Consider the following 22,490-nt stretch of genomic DNA (forward strand, 5'->3'; position numbering starts at 1 on the left):
AACTTGCAAAGGACAATTTAGATTTTTAAGACGATCCAATATATATATCAAAGAGGAGGAGACTTGCATTTGCTAGAAAAGTCAAGGTTTCACAATTGGTTTTTAGAAAGCTTGACTATATGCCAAGAGATCAAGAAAAACGAAGAAGAAAACTCCAAAATAAAGTGGTACCACATGTTCCCTATATTGGGTTTTATTCCTTCAGATTTGTTTCTCTAAATTAAAACAAACACTATTTACAGCGGAAAAGGAAGTTTTAATAAAGGAGAAAGCAATGAGGAACGTTGTTGTGTGATATACTCAAGAAAGAAAGAAAGAAAGAAAGAAACAAACAAACAAAAAAAGAAAGGAAGGAAGTAAGGAAAGAAGGAAGGGAGGAAGAAAGGAAGGAAGGAAGGAAGGAAGGAAGAAAGAAAGAAAGAAAGAAAGAAAGATAAAATGAAAAAATAAAGACAGATGTAGAAAAATAAAGTTTGTTTTGAAATTTTGTGTGCCTGTGTTGAAGTTTCAAAAAGTTAAGAATAAACCCAATTAATGAATCGATACTGAATTCAAAAGAAAGAACAAATACTCATTCATAGCTTAAATATTGAATTAGGTCAGATAAAAAAAATCAAAACTGAAAATTTTATTCACACAGCAATTCAGTGTTTCACTAAGGTAGACCTTCCACAATGGTGATCATCATTTATCTGCTTCAGTCTGAAACACCTTTAACATTGTGACCAATATTTGGACATTTTTTTTCATCTAAACTAAGCAAAAATAAATAGGGAATTTTTCCATTTTTAAATTTTTCATATCTACAGTTTAAAATTTGGAATGAAATGTTAGAAATTCAGGGTGCGTCCTAAAAAACGCCGCAAGCCATATCTCCGTTATTTATGGCTCGATTTAAATAAAACAAAAACTAAAATAAATAACTTTAAAAGCGCTATAAGCACAACGTAGACTTTTTTTTCAAAAAGTCATTCAAGGTCAGACGATAGTCAACTTTGTTTTTTCAAATAGCTTGGTATATTTTCTTATACCCACTTTGAAAGAGATTATTTTTCTGAATCCAATGATATGCCACATGTTAGAATGCATTTAACAGTAACCGCAAAAATAAATTAATAAAGTGGCATTATTGGAAATTTTTTCTCCAAAAAAAAATCAGCAATAGCAATACTTTCTTAAGAGCAGAACAAAAAATAATGTGACAGAATCTGTAATAAATACTGAGTTTAGGAATGTTTTCCATAGTAACCTGATTTTTTTTTTGAAGAAAAAATTACAATAATGAGTGAATAATGGTATTTTATTTATTTATTTTCTCGGTTACTATTAAGCGCATCCTAGAATGCGGCATATCGTTGGATCCAGAAAAATAATCTCTTTCAAAATGGGAATAAAAAATATATCAAGCTATTTGAAAAAACAAAGTTTACTATCATCTGACCTTGAATGACTTAAAAAAAAACAATAATCTATGTTGTGCTTTTAGTGTTTTTAAAATGATTTATTCCAGTTTTTGTTTTATTTAAATAGAGGAATAAATAACGGAGATATGGCTTGCGGCGTTTTTTAGGACGCACCTGTATATGTATTATGCACATTAAATGTTATGTTTCAAGTACTTGTAACATTTCAAATTTATTTCGCGTTTAAGAATACGTGAGAGGATTGGGGCAATTATTTTGCTTTCCAAGAAAAATTGGGGAATTCCCTATTTATTTTTGCCTAGTTTATTTGTATAAATAGTTCAAATACACCACTTATGCATTAAATTAAAACTACTTTCCTGTTTCAAATATCACCAACATTAAATACCTCGGTGCTCGGCCTTGACTATGCTCTTCCTGCTAGGAATGCGAACCGCAGGAGGCGTGAGCGTAACTTCTTGCGCGCTTAGTTGAACTGAACAACTGAATTAGTACTTATTCATGATTCTCTTGGAATTTATAATTCCCCATTAGAACTACAACCACGAGAACCACCAAGCACAAGAACGTGAGCTTCATCATCTTGAGTACTGATCAAGAATTGCTTCCGAAAATCTTTTATAACGGTTCAAAATGCCAGTCTTAGCAATTAACGTCTTAACGTTGCCATTAACATTTAACATCGTTGAAATTTATTTTCTATATATAATTTGAACGGACATTAGTCTTCCATCATGTGAACAATAAAATGATTCGTTCTCAGCGCATGTACCACAATACCCGCTCTAAATTTTGAATGAAACTGGTTCCAACTCATCGAAAGTTGCCACAGTTTCCATTTCTTTTAACAATTGACAATTTGCCGCTGTAATCAAAACTCTTCCACGAAGATACTGACCAATTAAAGCTAACGGTTTAGCAATAAAATCCCAATCACTTTGTTTGTCATATGTTTTCTCCCATATGCAATAGGAAATGATTAGAACTTTCTTTCCACATCGGAAAAAACATGAGTAGGTATTTTATTGAGAAGGGGACGTCACGTGGTGTCTACCTTGCGGAAGCACAGTGCAAATCGTGACTCCGCCCACACCCTTCTCGTAGCCGTTGAATGAGGTGTTTGTACTTGGTCGAAAAATCGGTTGACGTTGTTGCGGCGCTTCTCTATTGGTTGTGGAACAGACGTCCGAGCTATTGATCATAATTATTGAAGAGCCGGTGTCGCATTTCAGCCGTTAACAAATGAGAATGCGAACAGTGCAGCTTCCGCCATATTCCCATAAAGTTTCAGCCTGTTCCGGGGAGTCCTCTCGAGTCGGCCGTTCGACTGAAAGGACCGTTGAAGTAAATAATAAATGGACCGGATTGCACAAAGGATGTTTGTGAAGGCACGCGTCTCATCCCGTCTAGAATTTCAGTCGAGTGTCAGCTAATGAGTGTAGTTGTTGCAAAATGGGGGCTTACACGGCTCGTAGTCGGTTTGGGGTGTGTGTTGTTCGCTGAATTTTCGCAGGTAATTAAACAGCGACGTAACATGAAAACTTCATACGTACTGCTAATTATTCAGCGTTTCTCCGGGAGTCCGGGGGCAGGCCCCGTCTGATCGCGCTGCACCTGCACCGTCTCCTAATCCGGAAAAATCCGGCCGTGTTAACATTAATTTTCTGTCAGGGCCATGAGCGATCGCGGGACCGGAGCGTTATTTTCAGTAACACGTTCGGCCATTAGGAACTTTTTTCACGTACAGATTTATTATTTTTCCCGTGATTTATGTTTCTGCCATTGTGGAGGATGGCGCGCGCACTTCCGCCGCTTTCTAAGGAGGTCGCTGCGGTAGCCCGAAAGCTCGCTGCCCCCCGGCAATCTCTCCGGATGGCTTTGTGCAAACTCCGCTTTGCTGAAATTACGCAAAAATAATAACAACGCCCCAACAAAAAATTCAACGGGGGACGGACACTCCCTAATTCTAAACCGAACATCGTGCGGGACGACAACCGGAGGCGGCGGATCGAGCGGGGGCGGTTTCTTTTTTCGCTAATTAGCGCGGCGTAACTGCGACCGAAAAGATAAAGTTTCGGGTCACAACTTGACCCGGAATGCGACGACAAAAAATATGATTAACGTTGTTTACCGGAGATTTTAATGAAACTTGTATGATTTACGAGCGACATTTGTGCAATCGGTTCTGAATAAAAATTGTTTCGCATTTTCGGACAACAAATTTTCACGTAATTTCGAACAAAGCTTTTATATGCGGCGAATCAATAACAATTTTACGATAAATTGAGAGGGTGTTTGTTGCATTTACGAAAGTTTAAAGTCCTGCACGGACCGGGGGAAACGCGACTGCACAATATTTTACGCCAAATTAATTTAATAAATGACTTGTTAAATTGATTGATGATGTTATCGCCTGTGTCTTTATTTTACTTAAATGGAGCTACAACATAAAACAATACGAGTTTGAGGAAAAAACTGATAATTGCTTTTGAGGTGGTGTTACGAATCAATTTGTTATTGAATATAAAAAAAATTAACGGATTCGTGATCATTATTATTGAATATTTCTACGGTTATCAAGAAAGGGTATTAAATGAATTTTTTACGGAAAATATTTCGATTTTGCGAATTCTTGTGATGTGAAATAAAGTTTGTTCATATTTTTGTTTAAAATTTTTAATTTCTTTTTTAATACATCAGGAAATTAAAAACACTAATCTAGCATGTCCAGAATTTCACCAAAAAAAAAACAGTGATCAAAATAGATTTTCTTCAAAATTTATAAAAAAAATATATGGTTATTTATTGGGAAGTTTTAAGAAGAAAATTAGTTTCAGAACAAGTTAAACATTTCTTTACATCATTTCATTGTCAAAGGTCAACCTAGAAGTAACCTACATTTCTTACGTTTTTCTAGAAAGTTATGAATGACCAAGAGATGGAGATTGATACAAATATTGCTGGAATATTTCCTAGACTAGCTTTTACTTTTATTGTGATTTTATTGTGATAAACGCAGTAATTTAAATATGAAGTTTGTCTTTTTACGAAGAATAATTAAAACTTTACTGTAGACTACTTTTTTCTTCGACTATATAAACAAAAAGATCAATACGATAAGAAACTAACACTATGATCACTTACCAATTCATGAAAATACGCCAACATAACACTTTTATTTTCAGTTGTAACCTTATTCAGATCCTCCTATTGTTTGATTGTCTCGTTTGATTTCAGATACCTGCCTTTTGATTTTTCCGGTATTAAGCTATTTGAAGCTTGTTCTGCTTCATTTAAGACATCTTCCGGTAAAACACAAGTATTCAAACACATTTTACGAAATTGCTACTTTTATAAACAACCAAATGTAACTATGACACCTGAACATATCATGCAAACGCGATTTCCAACTCGAAAAAACTGTTTTTGTGCTTAACAGGCTTAAAAATGATAATAGGGGTTGATTTTTGTGGGTGTCAAGCGGCGAAGGTGACGATATACTCAGAGGATGAAATAGGGGTGAAGCGGCGAAGGTGAGGGTATTTCCAACTCGAAAAAACTGTCTTTTTTTCTTAACAGGGTTGAAAATGGTAGTAGGGGTTGGTTTTTGTAAAATTAAAGTAGACAGTAATTTTCTTCTTGTTTTGAAGATCAAGTGTAGAAAATTTCATCAAGATCGGAGTAAAACTGTAGATTTGCATACAAAATATACAAACAAACAGACATTCAGTTTTATATATCTAGATGAAGAAAACTTGGTAGTGTTAGCATCAGATCTCTGTTAACTACAAATTTTCTTAGAAAATCTCATCTTGATAGATTTCTGTATTCTAGAATTATTGCTCTTCAACGATGATGGTTTCCCGACTTTCATTATCTAAACACCGCAATCTATCAACTCTGTTATCTTCCATTCAACGTCATTATTTTGTCTTGATCTTGTCAAAAATGTAGTTTAATTTCTTGTTCAACTACTGAACCACACAATGCAGAATTAGATAAAAAAAATAGAATTCTTCTAAATGGAGTTTGTGTGGTATAATCTAGTACCTAGTACCTAGTAGTAAGTTAAAACTGCACTTTTCTAAAAAAAACCTTAGTGTTCCCTAAGAAATAGGAAGCAGAAAACTTAGTAGTACTGCAAAATTGAGAACAAAGTAGAAATCTGTTTACGTTATTCCATTTTGAGGAGACTCATCATAGAAGTAAATTCCCTAAAGGCTTCTAAAACATTATGACAAAGGAATGGAACTCGATAAGGATATTACCAGAATCTTCCTAGAAGAAAACCTAGTGGCGCTAGAATCAGACCTCTAGATTTATCAAGGACATACTATTTCTACGGATTTCTGTATTCTAGGAGAAAGGAAAATTTCACAATTGTTGATCAAGTCATATCACAGAAACGTAACTTACGTTTATGAGAAGATTTTTGGCTTGGAATATTTTAGAATCTAGACGGACATTGCTTATGGTGTTTCCACTTCCAGCCTCTGCACCTTGCAATCTATTCTCTTCCCATTACATCCGTCTTCTGTTCCTTGTTTCCATCTAGCGTTTGTTTGAAACAGAGTAGAAGGTCTTTTTGTGCCTCGCCCAGTTGCCACCTTCAATCTCTGGGCTAGCCACAAAAAGACTCACTTCTACTCTTAATAATATAATATACTATTTTGGACTTAGTCACTTATCTATTCTACTCAAAAGCGTGCTGTCACATTTTGGAAAATACGGATTATTTATGATTTATTATAATCTTGTGAGCGAGACATTTTAAACCTCCGAAGTCTATCTAAAAGTTGTCGCGTTTTTCAACCGCAACTATTACAAGTTTGCTCCTACCGAACCCGGCGTCATATCGGCGGAAGAGCTTTCTTGCAGGAAGCGTCTACGTGTAGCGCCCCATTTAAAATATCGGGACAAGGTCTGCTCCGGAGCATTTTTAATGACCCAGAGCACGAATCTATTACGTGCGACATCCCATTAGGTTTTTATAAGTCCAATAAAACGGTAATAACCAACAGGAATACTGTGCTAATGGCCTATATCTGGTAGCGAGTAAACGTTATGGTTTGTCGAACGGCACGGCACAAATTGGATTTGTCAAAGTAATCACGAGCCGTAATAAAATAAAGCAACAATCCTTGCAGTTAATTTAACACTCTGGCAGCGATGTAGGCCACCAAATCGGACCCGGACTGAGCAAATATAGTTTAAAAACATCTCCGGGATAAACGGGAGAGACTGCAATTATCCGCACGAGCCCGGATAATATACTCCGGTCCGTAATAAGAGGCTTTTTACGGAGTGCGGTCGCTGAAAAACTCCGGCGGACAAGGACACTAAATCCCCGACGAGCGCGATTTTTGTAACAAGACGCTGCAAGAGCCGATCTGCACAACGACAAAACAAATTTATTTTTTCCGCCCCCAACTCCAGGGGGTCCAGCGGACATCATCCTGGGGTGGAGTGTTTCGGTAAACACGGCCGTCAAATCGGGGGATTTTTTTTAAATTGCAACCGGAGCGAAGAGCGCTTTGAGCGAGCTTTGCTTAAGCCTCCGGGTCCGAAGACGCATTTAGGTAATTCGCCGTGAAACTCGAATCCTGATTTGATTTTTTAGTTAAACACGAGAAGGGGAGGGTCGAGGTGGTGAGGGCGCCGCACGAACTTCGCCCGGTGCTAATTTAAGATGTGACAGGCGTGTTCTTCGCGACGCTGACTCCCGAGGGAGCGAGGTAACATTGTGTAAATCTATGGAAACAGCAACATTAAAAAGTGCACTTGCGGCGCCAGACTAAATCTCCGTTCGCAAAACTTTGGTAATTTGGAGCGGCAAACGGGGGCGGCGGCAGGTGAAGAACGCTCGCAAAGAAGAGAGGGCGGCGGACAAAAGCCTACACGGAACGGGCGGATTTTTTTGTTATTTCTCAACCGATCTTGCAAACAACGCCGACGATCATAAAAAATTAAATCAAAGTATGTACTAACAACACTGTAAATTGTGGAAACGGCAACAGCTTTGGCGCAAGAGCAGACCCCGGTCCATGCTCATCCATTAACCGGTGGATCCTCTAATTTGTTTCACTTATCTGCCATTTTGCTGTCACTTCCGCCAGGTTTTAATCTGTCTTGCACAAGACCACGGATTACGAAATGTACGAATCACGGATCAGCTGTTTGAATCTAACCTCACTTTTTGCGTTGTTTGTGTTTTTGCACTGCAGACTGACGCGCGGTGCGTTCACAAACGACCCTTCAACGCCAAATTTGAGAAGAAATTTAAATGAACACTCGATTTATATATTTTACTCTTGGAATTAATCAAGTGATTATATGGGTGCCATTTGCTACATTTTTTTTAAATTGTGTAGGCATTACGGATAAAAAAATTAATTAGCTCTTGATTAAAAAAAATCCAGCCTCCCAGTGTTGATTTTGTTTTTATTTTACCTTTGACGATTTAACTGTGTAACCTTTACGCAGCGCTGTTTAAGTGTTGTTAATTAATTTTTTAACAGTTGATTTTCTTTATTTTATATCTGTTAATTAAATCAAAATTGCTTCATTTCTTTAATATTCCTTTTTGAACTTTCCCTTCATTGACATTTTTTAATGTCTGCATTGCAGCCAATTGAAATGTCATAAATTGGGGCCACCGCAGACAATAAATCGCAACTAAGCACCCCAGTTAAGCAGATTCCCATGCAAACAAATGCTCCAGCCCCCGGCTAATAAACAATCTAAATTTTACTGCACATGCAGAACCGCCAACCGGCAAGAACTTTAATTAAAAATAATCAAGTTTGTCGTGTAACAGGGGACCGCCCCCGCTGCTTGAACGCTAGTTTTCGCTTTGTAGCGCAACCTCCCTCGTCGTCCGGGGGCGCACCGCCCATCCATACCGGCCCTTGGCAATTTAGGTCCAGGATTAGGGCGCGTGACGGCCCCATCATGGGGTTGACAATTTCTCGAACTGGCGGCCCCGGCGGGTAATTAAACGCGGGGGTGTCCTGTCGGCGGCGATCTCCGCACAAAGGATGACGGCAAAAGAATTTTCGTAATTTATTGTTGGCCTGATTGGACGCTAATTCCGTGCTCGCAAACAGTTGCGGAATCCGACGGTCGTTGACACAATTGGATTTTTGGTTTTGACGTAAATAGGGGATGGAAAAAGCGGCGGTAAAGGATTTTTCGTGGCTCGTCAAAGGGCTCGGGGGGCGGCTCTCGGTGATGGCTCGTCAGACGGCCGTGACGGCGACCGAAAGATGTTCCAATCGAGGCACACAATAAGCCGTCGAAATTTCCTCAGCCAATTTGGCAAGTCTTAGCCAGGATTTCTTTTTTTGATATTTGATAATTGACAAAATGTCTGTCGCTCTAAGAGTTGGCAGTAAATTCTGACAGGAGAAAAAGCGCCAGATTGGGGAGGCAAACAAGAGGAGGAACCTGTTGGAAAAGTGTTAAAATTCTTGTCGCCCTCGTAATCCCGTACTTCGGTGTATTGTTCCACCCCCATTCGTTCTCGTGTTAACGAACCGCGAGTTAACAACGACAATCTCCCGGTCCCGTTTTTATTTCCTTTAATAATTCACAGGCGCGCGTATCGCGCCCCAAAAACAAACAGCTACCATTCGCGCTCCTGTCACGCCGCCCCCGCCGGTCGTCACCACCGGCGGTCACTCCTGGGAAGTCCTGGTGTCGACGGGGACATTCGCGCGAACCCACCCTCGTAATTAAGCGAACTCCCTGTTTGCACCGAGAAATCACGTGTGCCGCATGCGGAGACGCCGCCGCCGCCGCCGTTTTCCAATTAGAGGCGGCACTCATTTAGATCGGGCGATAAGTGGCGTTTCGGTCTGTGTGTGTGCGCTGGGGTGAAATCTCGCAGGGTGGCGACGCGGACCGGGGTTATCTTGGCGCAGAGCACGACCCGGAGTTATGGGGGTCGCCTAGTTTAAACTCAATAAAAACCGGGCGGATTTTTGCCAGGTAGACAGATTAGATGGCGGCGGAACGGCGGCGGATTCTGCACCGGGGCAGATAACGAGACGTGATCTCGCCGTGATCGGCCCACTCTCACGAGGTTTTTTTTCTTTGGTCGCTGCCAACCCGGGGTTAGGAATTTAAATTAATTTTCCCCACCGAAGGGAACGGTGTGTCCGGTGGGGGTAGTCAACGCGGCAATTCTTTAAATCACCGACTCCACGGTGAAGACATGTTGCAACACGTTCCCTAACCAAGTATGATCCTGACAGAAAACCCCAAAAAGAAATTTCATCAAATCAAAAAAAGTTATCAAATCAAAGTCGTTGAGGAATATTTTTGGACAATAAAAGAAAATAAATAAATGAGTTCATGTCCGATTGTTTTTTTGTGATCCGCTTGAAGATAAAATAGTATATACCATTCAGAGTAGAAAGTCTTTTTGTGCTTCGCCCAGTTGCGACCTCGACTGCGTCTCGGTCACTTCTACTTTTAATGATATAATCTACTATTTCCGCTTTTTCCATGCACACTAGGTAGAATAAGTGAATCAGTAATGATTTTACTTGGATGAATAATTACCCAGTAGAACTAGATCACCAAACACAGCAAGAACACAAGCTTCATCTTGTCTACTGAGTCAAAATTGCTTACCACAGGATTTTATATCTGCTCATGATGTATTTTATTGTAAATTAAGTGTGCGATTTCAGATGCACTTTTTGTCCACCTACAATAAAAAAGTTACATCAAGATAAGGAAACCATGGGCGTCCAGTATTGTTGTCAATCCTTATCGAGTCCTGTAGATATGAGTTTGTTTCACTTTTGCATTATCTCGTGCCTTCGTAGGCGTTACTTAGAAAAAACTATTTAAATCCTGTTTTTCCTAACACAATTAATTATACATATCATCAAACAATAAAAATTGAGAGCTATTGCAAATGTAGTTGGTGCTCTAAACTCAACGGACCAATCCCAGCATTTACCTCAACAAGTAAAGTGTTAAATGAGACCAAACATGTTGTCAGACGTCTAATTATAAACATTTTTGATAACCTGCCACTCACATTACATATAATAGTTATTTATGAAATGAGTGCGAGAAAACATTTTTCGCGGATGAGTGCATTATTTCTATTTGATGCACGAGCGACGAAGGAGCGAGTGCTTCATTTGCGCGAATGTGCCAAATACATCTTCTTGCATTTTTTGAAACGAACTTTATGTCTGATTTCTTGTATACCCTTTGTGAATAGGATGGCGCTTGCCAAAGTGTCAATCGAATTAATAGCGATTTATTTTCCCTCTTCCAAAATTTTCATCATCCCAATTGGAGAAACGGCGTTTTGTAAACCCGAGCTTATTACTATCGACTCAAATTATTTTCAGAATGCTTAAAAAGGCGAATTTTTTGGATGATTTTGAAGCACTAGTGCGCGAAATCGACGTTCGCGATTTTACAACAAAAACAGTGGGCCATGGATTTCATGATTTCAAGCAGCCGCAGCGACGATTATTACTCTCTGACACGTAAGCAGGTGATCCGCTTCATTATTACTACGATAATATTATTATTGGTAGACCCCGAATCGCATATCCTAGACCTAGATAAAACAGGCCATACGAGAAAGTGTCAAATGCGAGGCGTTCCAACGTACTGGAGAAAAAACAGAACGATCTATTGCGATTTCAATTCATCACCATTCCAGTGGTGCCAGGATTAATAAAGAAATTTTCCTTCACGAATGTTCTCATTCGCTGCCATCAAAAAAGAAAAAAAAAATGAAATCAAGCAACTTTCCGTAATGTTCATACATATTCAATTGGGGGTATGAATTTTGATGTGTCCTTTAGCTCCTTTCAGGTGCGTCGAAATTCCGTATCTCAAAGAATCACAATAACTCATTTTACATTTGAAATGTTGCCGCCAATTATTCCCCCCTTTTTACCTCCGCCCACAAAAAAAAAAAATTTCCAACAAACTTCCCTCTTCCAATTCGCGTGGGCGCTTTTTGTCTGTGTTTGTTTGAAAAATCCAAATTGTCGAAACGCGGTCCGAAGACATGAAATAGCCATTAGTTGATTTTTTTTCCACAACAGTTATGACTATCGAGCGAAATGCTGATGGCGGGGGCACTAAAAGCGTTCAGTAACTAGGTAATTGTCGGCTGATATCCTGCGAAAATTCCCGTCACGCACGCACCTCAACTGCCGTCTTTGTCCCGACTCTGACGCAATTAGGGCGGCGGAGGAGGGCCGATGTTGGGGTGCTCCTGTGTAATGAGCCTCGGATTAACTCTCACCTCCCATCCGCAATCTCCGAATTACCATTAACGCCCGCTCTTAATCAATTTATTTTTAAGGTGCGACGCCGCCTCGAGACTTCGGCGGCGGCGAAGTGGTCCGCGCGACAGACCACCGCCCCCGTACCTGCTCGTTCAACTTGTAGATTTAATTTTTGCTCCGCACCCGCCCGTCATTGCGGAACGCTTCGGCTGACGATAAGGCCGCAAACGCAAACAGCTCCGTTTCCACCCCGACGCTAATGTGATGTCACGGGGGCGGCTGCAGATGCGGGGGGCGTCGTTCGCTCGAATTCTTATCTGGGAACGCGTTCGCCGCCAGCCTATTATCGTCACTTTGAGAAAATGCGATGTTCTCCGACTCCGCCGCCGCTGCAATTAGGTTAAACGCGTTATGCCAGTTGCCCACTGTTCGCCGGAATTAAACCAATTTATTTCCAATTGACACGGCCATAATTAAATTTACATGGCAAAAATTCGACACAACCGCCGCCCGGCGGCGAGGGCTCGCCGTTCCGAGCGGACGAGGGTCGTGCGGCGGTTCATTCGGGGTTTTTTCCCGGGTAAGTCGACTCGTAAAAATAAGTTGACGAGGTGTCAACAACGCGAGAGTCGGATCGGTGGCGGCGGCGGAAGGGGCGGTTTTCGACTTTTCGCCCGTCTAGACCGTCTAGAATGTCCAAATGAGGGCGATGTCGCCCCTTTCATCAAACGAAAAGTAATAAACTCGGTGGAAGTGAAATACTGATCGCGTGTCACCTAACGCGACAGCCTCGTCTAACTACAGAGTGACCCAAAAAAGTCATTTCAAACTTTATCCCATTTGTCCCGCTCATTTCAGACACAAAGTTCGGTCAGGCCTCGGTGTGCAACCTTCACATCTGCTTCTATAATAACGCCTCTATACCACTTGTTGCGTAAATAACCATTATTTTATGTTGCAGAAAAAAATTAACACAAATACATGGTGGAGAGTCTGCGGTCTCAGATTTCCATCAACCTAAAAAAACCTCTGACATTTTCTGATCCCTATAATGGCTCCCTGATTGGAAAACATCGAAAAGTGGTTGTTAAAAGGGTTGTTTTATTGTACGTAAATTCTCTCTCCGCTCTGCTTAGCAATTATTCTGTCTTATTACCAGTGTTTGTCAAGGAATTCTTTAGTTATGGCAAAGCCCCAAATCCGATTACTGTTCATTCTCTTTAATGCCGGCGGCTTTGTTCGACTTAATAAAACAAAATTACGTTAATCAATAAAAAAGTCTGCTTTTACCTCTGTTTTTTTTTCATTATTATTTTCGTAATGTAACGATTCACATCTACATGTGTCTCTGTTATTATTTCAACATTATAAACACAACAAAACACTTTGGATCGATCCGTAATTATTGTTACTCAAAGGTTGGGGGTCAATAAAAAAATTACAAAGCGAATACAATTCTGCGTTCCAAATCAGAAAGACCAACGAGATAATTCGATTCTAGACAAAAAAAAAGATATCGCTAACAGTTGTCAAAAAACGTTTTGGAAGACTAATTGAGTAGGTTTTGAACTGACCAAGTATCCCCCGTATTCGCAAGATTTGGCACCTTCAGATCTCCAAGAAAATAACTTTTCCTCAAATGAAGTGGTACCAAATGCTCTGGAATACTCTTCCTTTTATTTCTGTCTCTGTATATACCGGGTGGGGCATCGATTACGCGCAGGCGAGAAATCGCGACTTCTAATTAATTAAAATTGGCGATATTTTATATACCTAACTAATTATTATTGATAAGGGATATTTTATCGATCTATCATCTATATGAAACATACACATGTGTCTTTGCACGGCTCCTGATATTTCCACGATTAAAATAACCTAAAAAGGAGCAGATGATACAACGTAGCATAACAGAACTTAACATTTACCTTCCACAATAAATAAATTCCAATAAATAGGTAAGCCAGTACAACATTATCCGACACGGTTTTCACATTCTTCTTGTTACATCAAAGTCACTGTAACATTTTTCATATTGCCGTTTCGATTTTTCAGGTTTCAGATGCGACACTGCACAATTTATAATATTTTTTTAACTCTGGATGAGTACACGGAACGGAAACATCGTAATTTTCTTCGGACATTTTTGCAATTTTTCTCAAAGTGAATTGTTTTATTTATGTCGTTTCCATAGCGACATGTAGGCCGACTTTATTTTTATTGACAGTGAAGGAAATTTTACTTGTTCATTTTATAATTCCAACAATTACAAATCCTCTGACGACCTCGAGATTGTCTTGTCTCGGCCGCAAAGCGGCCTGGACGACAATTTTTCTCTCGGTTCGTCAAAGTACGATTTCGCATCCTTGATATACAAATAACTATTTAATGCGCTTGGAAAATGGTGGGATATGAGAGTGGAGTGTAAATCGTCCTCATTTAACGTATTAATAACTCCACAATTAAAGAGTTGAAAATCCCAATATTTATTTTATAATGGGTCAATATTGGCACTGGAATTATCTCCCCGGAAAACCCTCCCGTTCGAGTTTATCGTCGAGCGCTCCGGCAAAAAATCCGGCATCTCGTCTTGCCGGATCCGCGGTTTTTCCACGTGGCAGAACTAGTTGAGCCTTGTCGCGAATTCCTCGAAAATTCCACGTTCGGTGCATAAATCCCGATCGAATTGCGACACCTCCGAGGAGTTTATCCGAGTGCAAGAACCGTATTCATTTCCCAGAAGTATCGTGTGGTGTTCAAGAACGGTCACTATCGGTGTGGCGGCGTTGCATAACAGGTATCAAACTACAAGCTCCCCGTCGAAATCGCCTATAAAAGTTCCATCTCACCCCTTACTTTTATCAGTCGTTCGACAGACATCAAACAGACTACAGACGGGACTACCATGGCAACCAAGGTAAGAAAGCGAATTTATGTCGATCCCATTTCGCGACGAATCTACTTTACAGCCCCGACGGTAATATGTAAAATGTATTATACGGCGTGTTGCTCGCGCCATCCGATTTGACTGCGAATTGTCCGTATTGTTGGTTGCCTAACCGCCGATCAAAACTTTTTCCAGTTTGTTGTGTTTTTGGGGGCCCTCGCCGCCGCGCGGGCCGGCCTCCTGCAGCAGGGACAGTCGGCGTACTCGAGCGTGCAGCACCACGCTCTGGTCGCCGCCCCCGTCGTCCAGACCCGGGTGGAGCCCTACGACCCCCACCCCAGATACAGCTATGCATACGCCGTTAACGATCAGCACACCGGCGACTCCAAGAGCCAACACGAGGCTCGTAATGGGGACGTCGTCCACGGACAGTACAGCCTCACCGATCCGGATGGGTCGCGTCGCACCGTTGATTACAGCGCCGGGCCCCACACCGGCTTTAATGCCGTCGTTCATAGGACCGCGGGGGCCCACCCTGTGCCCCTCGCTACGGTCGCCGCCGTCGCCCCCGCCCCGGCCCTGCACGTTACGGCCGGACACTAAAAGCGGAATCTCGGCAATAACTAGGTTTTACGACCGACCGACCGTTATTTTATACTCTACTTTGGACGACGATAATGTGTTCAGTTAAACAACCTGTATAGTATTGTAAAGTATTGCTAATGATATACACAGTGAACTCGTAACAGATGGCGTTTTATTGCGACCCACAGGCCAGGCGGCTCTTCGGACCCTCGTCCACTCCGTTATCTAGATCGTCTCCACCATTTTATCCCCGAATATACAAAAACGAGACAATTTGCAATCATTTTGAATCACCAAGAACTGAAATTAAAACGGGAGTATATGAATATTCAGCGAGACATTAATTCTAATAAGAAACATTGTTTACAAAAAAAAAAATTAGCTTGGTATAATACTCCAAGGCTAGAACAATCTACTAAGTCAACGTAAGAATTTTTTTCACGAGAGTTACGATCAATGATAAATGTAGCGGCTACAGATCTGTCTCTGCTATGAAAGAAAGGAAAGGATACATCTTTCATTGTGATGTAGTGGGGAAACCGTTGAAAAAATCCACTACAGATCAGGCGGCACCGGGGTTAGAACCCGGGACCTCCCGAATGTAAAGTAGCACGCTAGGCGCTTGGCCACAGTGCTCGGTCTGCTATGAAGAAAACAATGGATTTGGATTCAAATTTATCAAAACAGTCTGGGACGTAGCAAAAAAGGTACCTCTGACATCATTAGACACCAAAAACAAAACAGCAATCAAGATAGAAGCTGTTTCTCCATCACCAAATAAGGTAGGGTCAGATTCACTTCTTGTAAAGGCTACGCCTTCAATTTTCTAAGATGTCAAGGAAATATTGTTGATTGATTATAAGAAAGAGTACCCTGGTAGAGGTATTGGATTCTCTCGTGGGCTGTGACCTTGAAAATATCTGCGCGAAGGCGGAGCCATAAATCAGTGAAAAATCGGTAAATGAAAACTGACGTAACGAATGACGATGTTTTTCTGTCGGTTGTGGCGCCTATTTGAGAGCAGATATGACTCATATCCCATGAGAAAATCCAACACTCCCGTTTTTCTCCTCATTTTTCTCTAACTGACATCTATCTATTTAAAAATCTCAGTTTAAAATCTTGGCCAATCTCTTAAATTTTGCCACATTATCTACACAGAGATGAAGTCAAATTACGTCTACATTGCGGTTAAAAGGTTCATGAACTGAAGAAAAGGAAACAATAGACGGATGTAACTTGCTTGTAAAAGTTCTTTCATTAGAGATGAGAAGAGTTTTGGGAAGCGAATGTGGTAGATAGAAGATACTGTACACACAAGCTTTCCAGACCTTAACCCCATTGACTGGACGTGGACATGCCACACAGAACTTGTACGAAACGGTGTTGATTAGTACCTAGTCCAAACTTGCCTCTGATTGTGTGGATTGCCATTAAATTTCCACATTGTGTTAAAATATTTTGCAAAAAAATTATTACAAAAAAAAGAACGCGTTAATAGAATCAAATTTCCTTGGTCCTTTGTTCGTTATGTATTTTAATTAATTACGTCACAAAAACATTCAGTGTAACTTTCCACAAATTTGTTATTCGTTTCTTTCGTGACTTTCCATTTCCATTGTCTTCCCTGCTGGTTCATAGATTTTTTATTCGGTGGAAGTTGCCGTTTTTGCCGCTCGACGAGGACCTAATTCGAGCTTAATTTAAGCAAAAAAAAAAACAACCAACTCCCGCTTTGTCGTTTCCACAATCACAGTTCCAGCAAACATTTGTTTGTTGCAGAGGAAGCGGATGCGGGTCTTTGTGCAATTTTCCGACGTAACATTTGCATGCTTTGAGAGTGGTAATTGTTGCGAGCGCATCTTATCTCCACGTTTTGGGCACGATCTCCAGATACAGGCCGGTTCACAATACACCAATTAGGAGTTGAATTGCGGACTGTTTAGTCGGGAGTTGTTTATCTGCCGACCATCTAACGTTGCAGGGCTCCGGCGCGGTCTTCCGATTTTAATTCGCACATGAAACGATAAACGGCGGAAAAGTTTCCCCGTGAAGTGATTCCAACAAACTCGTAAATTAAATTACCGACGAATAAAGGGTTGTTTGGATATGATAATTCGACCCCGGACGCGCTTCTCGCCCGACAACACTCGACCTGGAGTCGGCCCGGGTGGTAACTGGCACCGCCGCCGTTCCACTTACTTGGGGAGGTTTCCACCCAAGGTCGCCGAGGCCGTAAATATTGTTATTAAATCAGACGCCACCCCCTTATTTGGACGCCAAATTGGGCCAAATTTAATTCAGACGTACGCGCGTTTTCAATGCAAATGCTCTGATAACGGCTCACGGCCACCTTTGCTTCAAGAGCAGTTCTGCCCCAAAGATTCATGCTAATTTACCTCCAACAATCCAACCCCTAAATGTTTCATTGTTTTCAAAACTTCATCCCACCAGTCTTCTTCCACCGCCCTACTTGAGTTGTTTCCAACCCTTTCAGGAACTTCCAAAAGCTCTGGCAAAAAATTTCCCAAAATATTTTCCTCATAAATACTCATATTTTCATTCACTCTCTATCCAATTCCTCCACTAGGTATGTATTTCTCTGTTTATGCCTCTTTTTTTTCGAAAATTTTCGCACCCCGGAATCGACACCCCCAGTCAAGCTGTCGTTGATCCGGCCCCCTCCCAACCACCCCCCGATAATTTTAGACCGCGAGCCTTCCGAGCGATAGAGCAACCCTCTTGCGGCTTGCGACACTTAGCCCCTTAGCACTTTTCCTTATAGTGGGGACTTGGGGATTTATGTCGGCGGATTACTTCTCTCCTGAAGGTATATTTGCCGAATGGCCCTTACTTCCGGCCCATCACGGCCCTTATCTGTTTGTGTCGAGTTTACGTTAAAGCAACTTTGCTGAAATTCAGCACGCGAAAATTGTTAATTCAGTTTCATGACTTTAAGGCGATTTCGCAGGAGTGATTTATCTGCGGAGAGTTCCGAGCTTAACACGGAAGAGCAGCGCCGGGCGCACGTCTAATTATGAATGTTTGCTTTTGCACAGTTCGGGGTGAGCCGTGCACCCTGGCGCCATCTCACAAACCGCCCGGAGACCACCGCCGGACCGACAGTATAAATCAAAACTTGGGAGCGATGTGTTTGTGCAGAATTTGCTCTTAAAACATTTACATTGGATCCGAACGGTACACGTGTTACATAAACATGATCCGGTTTGCACAAACGCATTAAACAAGAGCGCTGCACTTCCGGAATGCAGGAATATCAAAATTTTGTCGAGTTTTGGACGAAGCGCCACGACCAAATTAAAATAGAAGCAATTTGCGATACGCCATAATAAAATAGTTACGTTTACGGTGTCACGCCATTTGAGCGAATGAATTTTATAGCTTCCGGGAAAAAATTGATTTTATGGAAAATTTCAAACTTTAAACCTCTGTAATCTTCTGCATGTGAAGAAACGTGATGGTTTTCTTGCAATAAAATAGAAAATAAATCACAATTTTATGTTGCGAGCGTGCACTGTTTTATAAAAATTGGAAAACTGGACTAAATATAAATAGAAAATTCTCCCCTGAGAGGTGCATGTTGTGACGATGAAAGTGGTCGTCGTGCTGGTTTTAGTCGCTGTCGCAGGTATTATCGATACATATTTTATCATTTCTAAGTGATATTAATTTCTTGGCACTGGCAGAGGTCACTGGAGGACTACAAGCGCGCACCTTCGGCTGGTTTAAGCCGCCGCCGCCGCCGCCACCTGCACCGCCATCGGACCCGGTCAACATCCTCATCATTTTCGTTCCCTCCAATCAGCAAGTGGTGGCACCCGCGAAAACTGACAAGCCCCCAGATGGTGATAAGACAACTGTGACGTCTTCAGTAGCCCAGACAACCACCACCACGATGAAGCCCACCACCACGATCCAGCCCACCACCACGCCCTAGTGTGGCTGGATGCGTTTTAATAGCACCCGTGTTTTTCTTTGATGGGAAAACACAAAATATTCCTTCTTGATCAGAATGCAAATAGCACCAACACTAGACACGCTTCCTTTTGATTGCAAAAGCGGCAGAATGATTTTAGTTATAGGATTTAATTCAATTGCGAAACAGTTAATACAAATTCGATTGAAGCTATTAACAATGGAGCACAATAAAATGATTTGAATCAATTTTGGGTTTTCTTTAGTACCACGACCGCAGTAACACTTTCACATGCACCTTACCTTATGGAAATTGCAAGACAAACAAACGCTTACCTGAAAAAGAAGAAAAATAATTAGATACAAAAACTCAGCATGTTATATGTAATTAAGTTAGTCACGAAAATTATGGTAGTCGGTTAGATTTTGCTTATTTTCAACTGAATGACCAGATCTGAATCCTACAGAACAGTTGTGGAGCACTGCCAAAACATCTTTTAGAGAGCAGGCAATCTCAATAATTCGATTATCTCGTATTTTTAATACCTATTAATCATTTTCAAGCATAAAACATTTCAGTTTGTTTCCTTTAACTCGGTCAGCGTCAAGTTCCCAAGACATAAATATCCAATAATTTAACCTTTGTGTTATCACGCTTAATTAATTTGATTAATTTTCATGACCGCACCGAATTGTCAAGGAATATAATTGAACATATTAATATGAGGTGATAAGAATCTGCTTCTACCGTTGGGCAAGAAACTACCAAGTACTCTTGGTACCGCCTACGCGAAGAGTACGAAAATAATATCTAAGCCATCAACATACGTAAAATAGTCGTACAGAAGAATCTGCCAAGTTGATGGTGTAATTGATCTCTTTTTTTAGAATATTTGGGAAACTAAATTGTAATAAAAAATTTTAAATCAAATTTCCTTAGTTTGTTCTGTATCTATCCACAATACAATGAAAGTGCTGTTTTTACAAATTATTTTCATGACGGTATCGAATGAATTCCAAAAACTGTTGCTAATTCTATCAAAATTAGTCTCTGGTGGTGGATGAGAGCTATTGTAAAGACGTTGCTCTAAAACTTATCTTGAAGTAGTGTAAAAAGTAAGGATTTTTCAAAAAAAATTGCAAGAAATTGAGAAACAAGAGTACTGACTATTTCGACATTTTTGTTAATGATAAATACATTTTCTTTCTGGAAGAGACAAAAACTCATTTATCTAAGTTGTTATTTTCATTGTAGAAATTGCAACAAAAGAATTGAAAAAAATCTGCAATTCCTCCATTACTCAAGTAGCTACGACTAGCTTCGATATATTTCGATTAAATCGATTTAGATAAAACTTCAACATCTTAGTAAACTTGATTTAGCACGTGACAAATGAATTTATAAAAAGACATATTAAATTTACAATGGTATTTAATTATTCTTCTTGGTTTAGTGTTTAATTTATGAGTAAACATTTATCGAAGGTTATTAGAATTGGGAAAACCAAACTATAAAACAAAAGTGGTCAAATTTCATCTAACATGCGTATTAGGAAAATAATGAAATACCATTTCTATTAATTCTAATCAAGATCCTATTTGAATAAGAGTTAGCCGAATCACCGTTTATATTTCAGCTAAGTTATAAATCTTGTCCAAAAATCACACTAAACACTCGTCAAAATGAAGCTGTTAGTACTAGTTTTGGTGATTGGCTCTATCACTGAGAAGAGTAAGATTGTTTCATATTGTTTCCGGTCGAAACCTTTCAGTACCAACCATTTGCAGCTTTGTCATGGTACCATCCACTGTCTTTGTATGGATATAGCGTACCTCAGCTGTGGAACAGATTGGGCTTAACTGACCACAGTACTCCTCTCACTACTGAAATAATTGCAGATCCTGGGCTAGTTCATGATGCGGCACTACTTTCATCACCGGCACTAGTTCCACACCCAGCACTAATACCTAGGACAGCCACAATTTCACAACCAGCTCTAGTTCATCAACCGGTACTATCACCATGGTACAACTATCAACCGATAGCTCTAGTTAGATATAGTGGACCTTTCCAGTGGAACAGATTCAACAAAGCCCCTCTTGAGAGTAAAGTGGATGAAGTACAGGCGCCAATTCAGAAAGAGGCACCAACCGACGAATCAACGTTACTTGAATCCCCAGCACTACTTCCTCAACCAGCACTAGTTCCTAGTACTACTCTAATTCATCAACCCGCACTAGTTCCTGGTACTACTTTAATTCATCAACCTGCGCTAGTTCCTAGCACTGCCGTAATTCACCAACCTGCGCTAATTCCTAGCACTGCCCTAGTTCACCAGCCAGCGTTCTATAATCAACCGGTACTATCACCATTGTACCACCCACTACCTATAAATAGTCCCAGTACACCTTACCTGTTGAACAGATTGAGCTTGGGTATCCGGAGTACTCCTCTTAATACTGAGATAGTTCATCAGCCAACAGTACTTCAAGACTCAGCGTTACTGCATGGACCAGCACTACTGCCAGATCCGGGGTTACTTCACCATTCTACCGTATACCAACACCCACTAGGGATATTTAACAGTCTTGGCGATAGACTAGTTCATGGTATGATGAAACATTTTGTTTTGTTCTGAATTTAATTAAAGGCGTGTTGCAGTGAGATATTCTACGAATACTGGCAAAGATATTTACTTCATACAGCGAGGAATATACTAGTGTTTCTGTAAGGATTCCTCAAGAAATGACAGTTGAAAAAAACTTGTGATTTTTGTTGAACTGTAGCATAATAAGACAAAAATAAATTGATCGGTAGAAGTCGCATTTCATTTTTCCATTTTGGCCCAAATACAAGAAAATACAGGGTGTTTTCGAAGTTGAGGGGTTCCTTGTAACACGAGATACTATACATTATTCTTAAGAATTTTAGCCTAAATCTTCTTAGTAAAATGTTTGTATTAAGGGAGATAATTGATTGCATATTTTTATTGTTTTCTAAAATTTTGAGTCCGGTCCTGTCTATTTCTCCGCTGTCCTAGATTAATAACTGACGTCGCCCAAGATGGTGTCTTTCTGGAAATCGCTCTGCGTACTCTCTGGACGCCGTAGCTGCATTCTGATAACGTGATAACATTGCCCACACAATAGCAACATATCTGTGAGCTCATTATTTTCGTAATGATAAAGCCATTCCGACTAATTAGATGACAACTCTGACAGTATTTTTGATTAACGTCCATGCTCATTTGATTTTTTTTTGTCAATTGTAATTTCTAACAAATCAGCGCAAATTTGAGCAGGACCGGTTTCAAAAATTTCAAAAAAATCAACTTATTGTATCTTCATTGCCGTACACATTTTACTAAGGTGACTTTGGCTAAAACT

General features: G+C 40.4%; 2 protein-coding genes and 1 long non-coding RNA gene across 3 annotated transcripts in view; 1 reads left to right on the forward strand and 2 right to left on the reverse strand.

The window, feature by feature from the left end:
- The window catches only part of Lar (tyrosine-protein phosphatase Lar), a 424,567-nt gene that overhangs the window by 258,889 nt on the left and 143,188 nt on the right, over positions 1-22,490 (reverse strand). The gene's annotated exons all lie outside the window — the stretch shown is intronic.
- LOC138122457 (uncharacterized) lies at positions 616-1,926 on the reverse strand. The gene is made up of 2 exons (XR_011156511.1): positions 1,813-1,926; positions 616-702 (listed from the first exon to the last, which is right to left on the reverse strand). It is a non-coding gene; the product is annotated as an uncharacterized lncRNA (long non-coding RNA).
- Positions 14,499-15,328, forward strand: LOC138140731 (cuticle protein 7-like). The gene is made up of 2 exons (XM_069061707.1): positions 14,499-14,612; positions 14,778-15,328. The coding sequence occupies exons 1-2, from the start codon at positions 14,601-14,603 to the stop codon at positions 15,183-15,185; spliced, it is 420 nt and encodes a 139-aa protein (XP_068917808.1). The 5' UTR covers positions 14,499-14,600; the 3' UTR covers positions 15,186-15,328.

This window comes from Tenebrio molitor, chromosome 1 (assembly GCF_963966145.1).
Source record: "Tenebrio molitor chromosome 1, icTenMoli1.1, whole genome shotgun sequence".
NCBI classification, from domain to species: domain Eukaryota; kingdom Metazoa; phylum Arthropoda; class Insecta; order Coleoptera; family Tenebrionidae; genus Tenebrio; species Tenebrio molitor.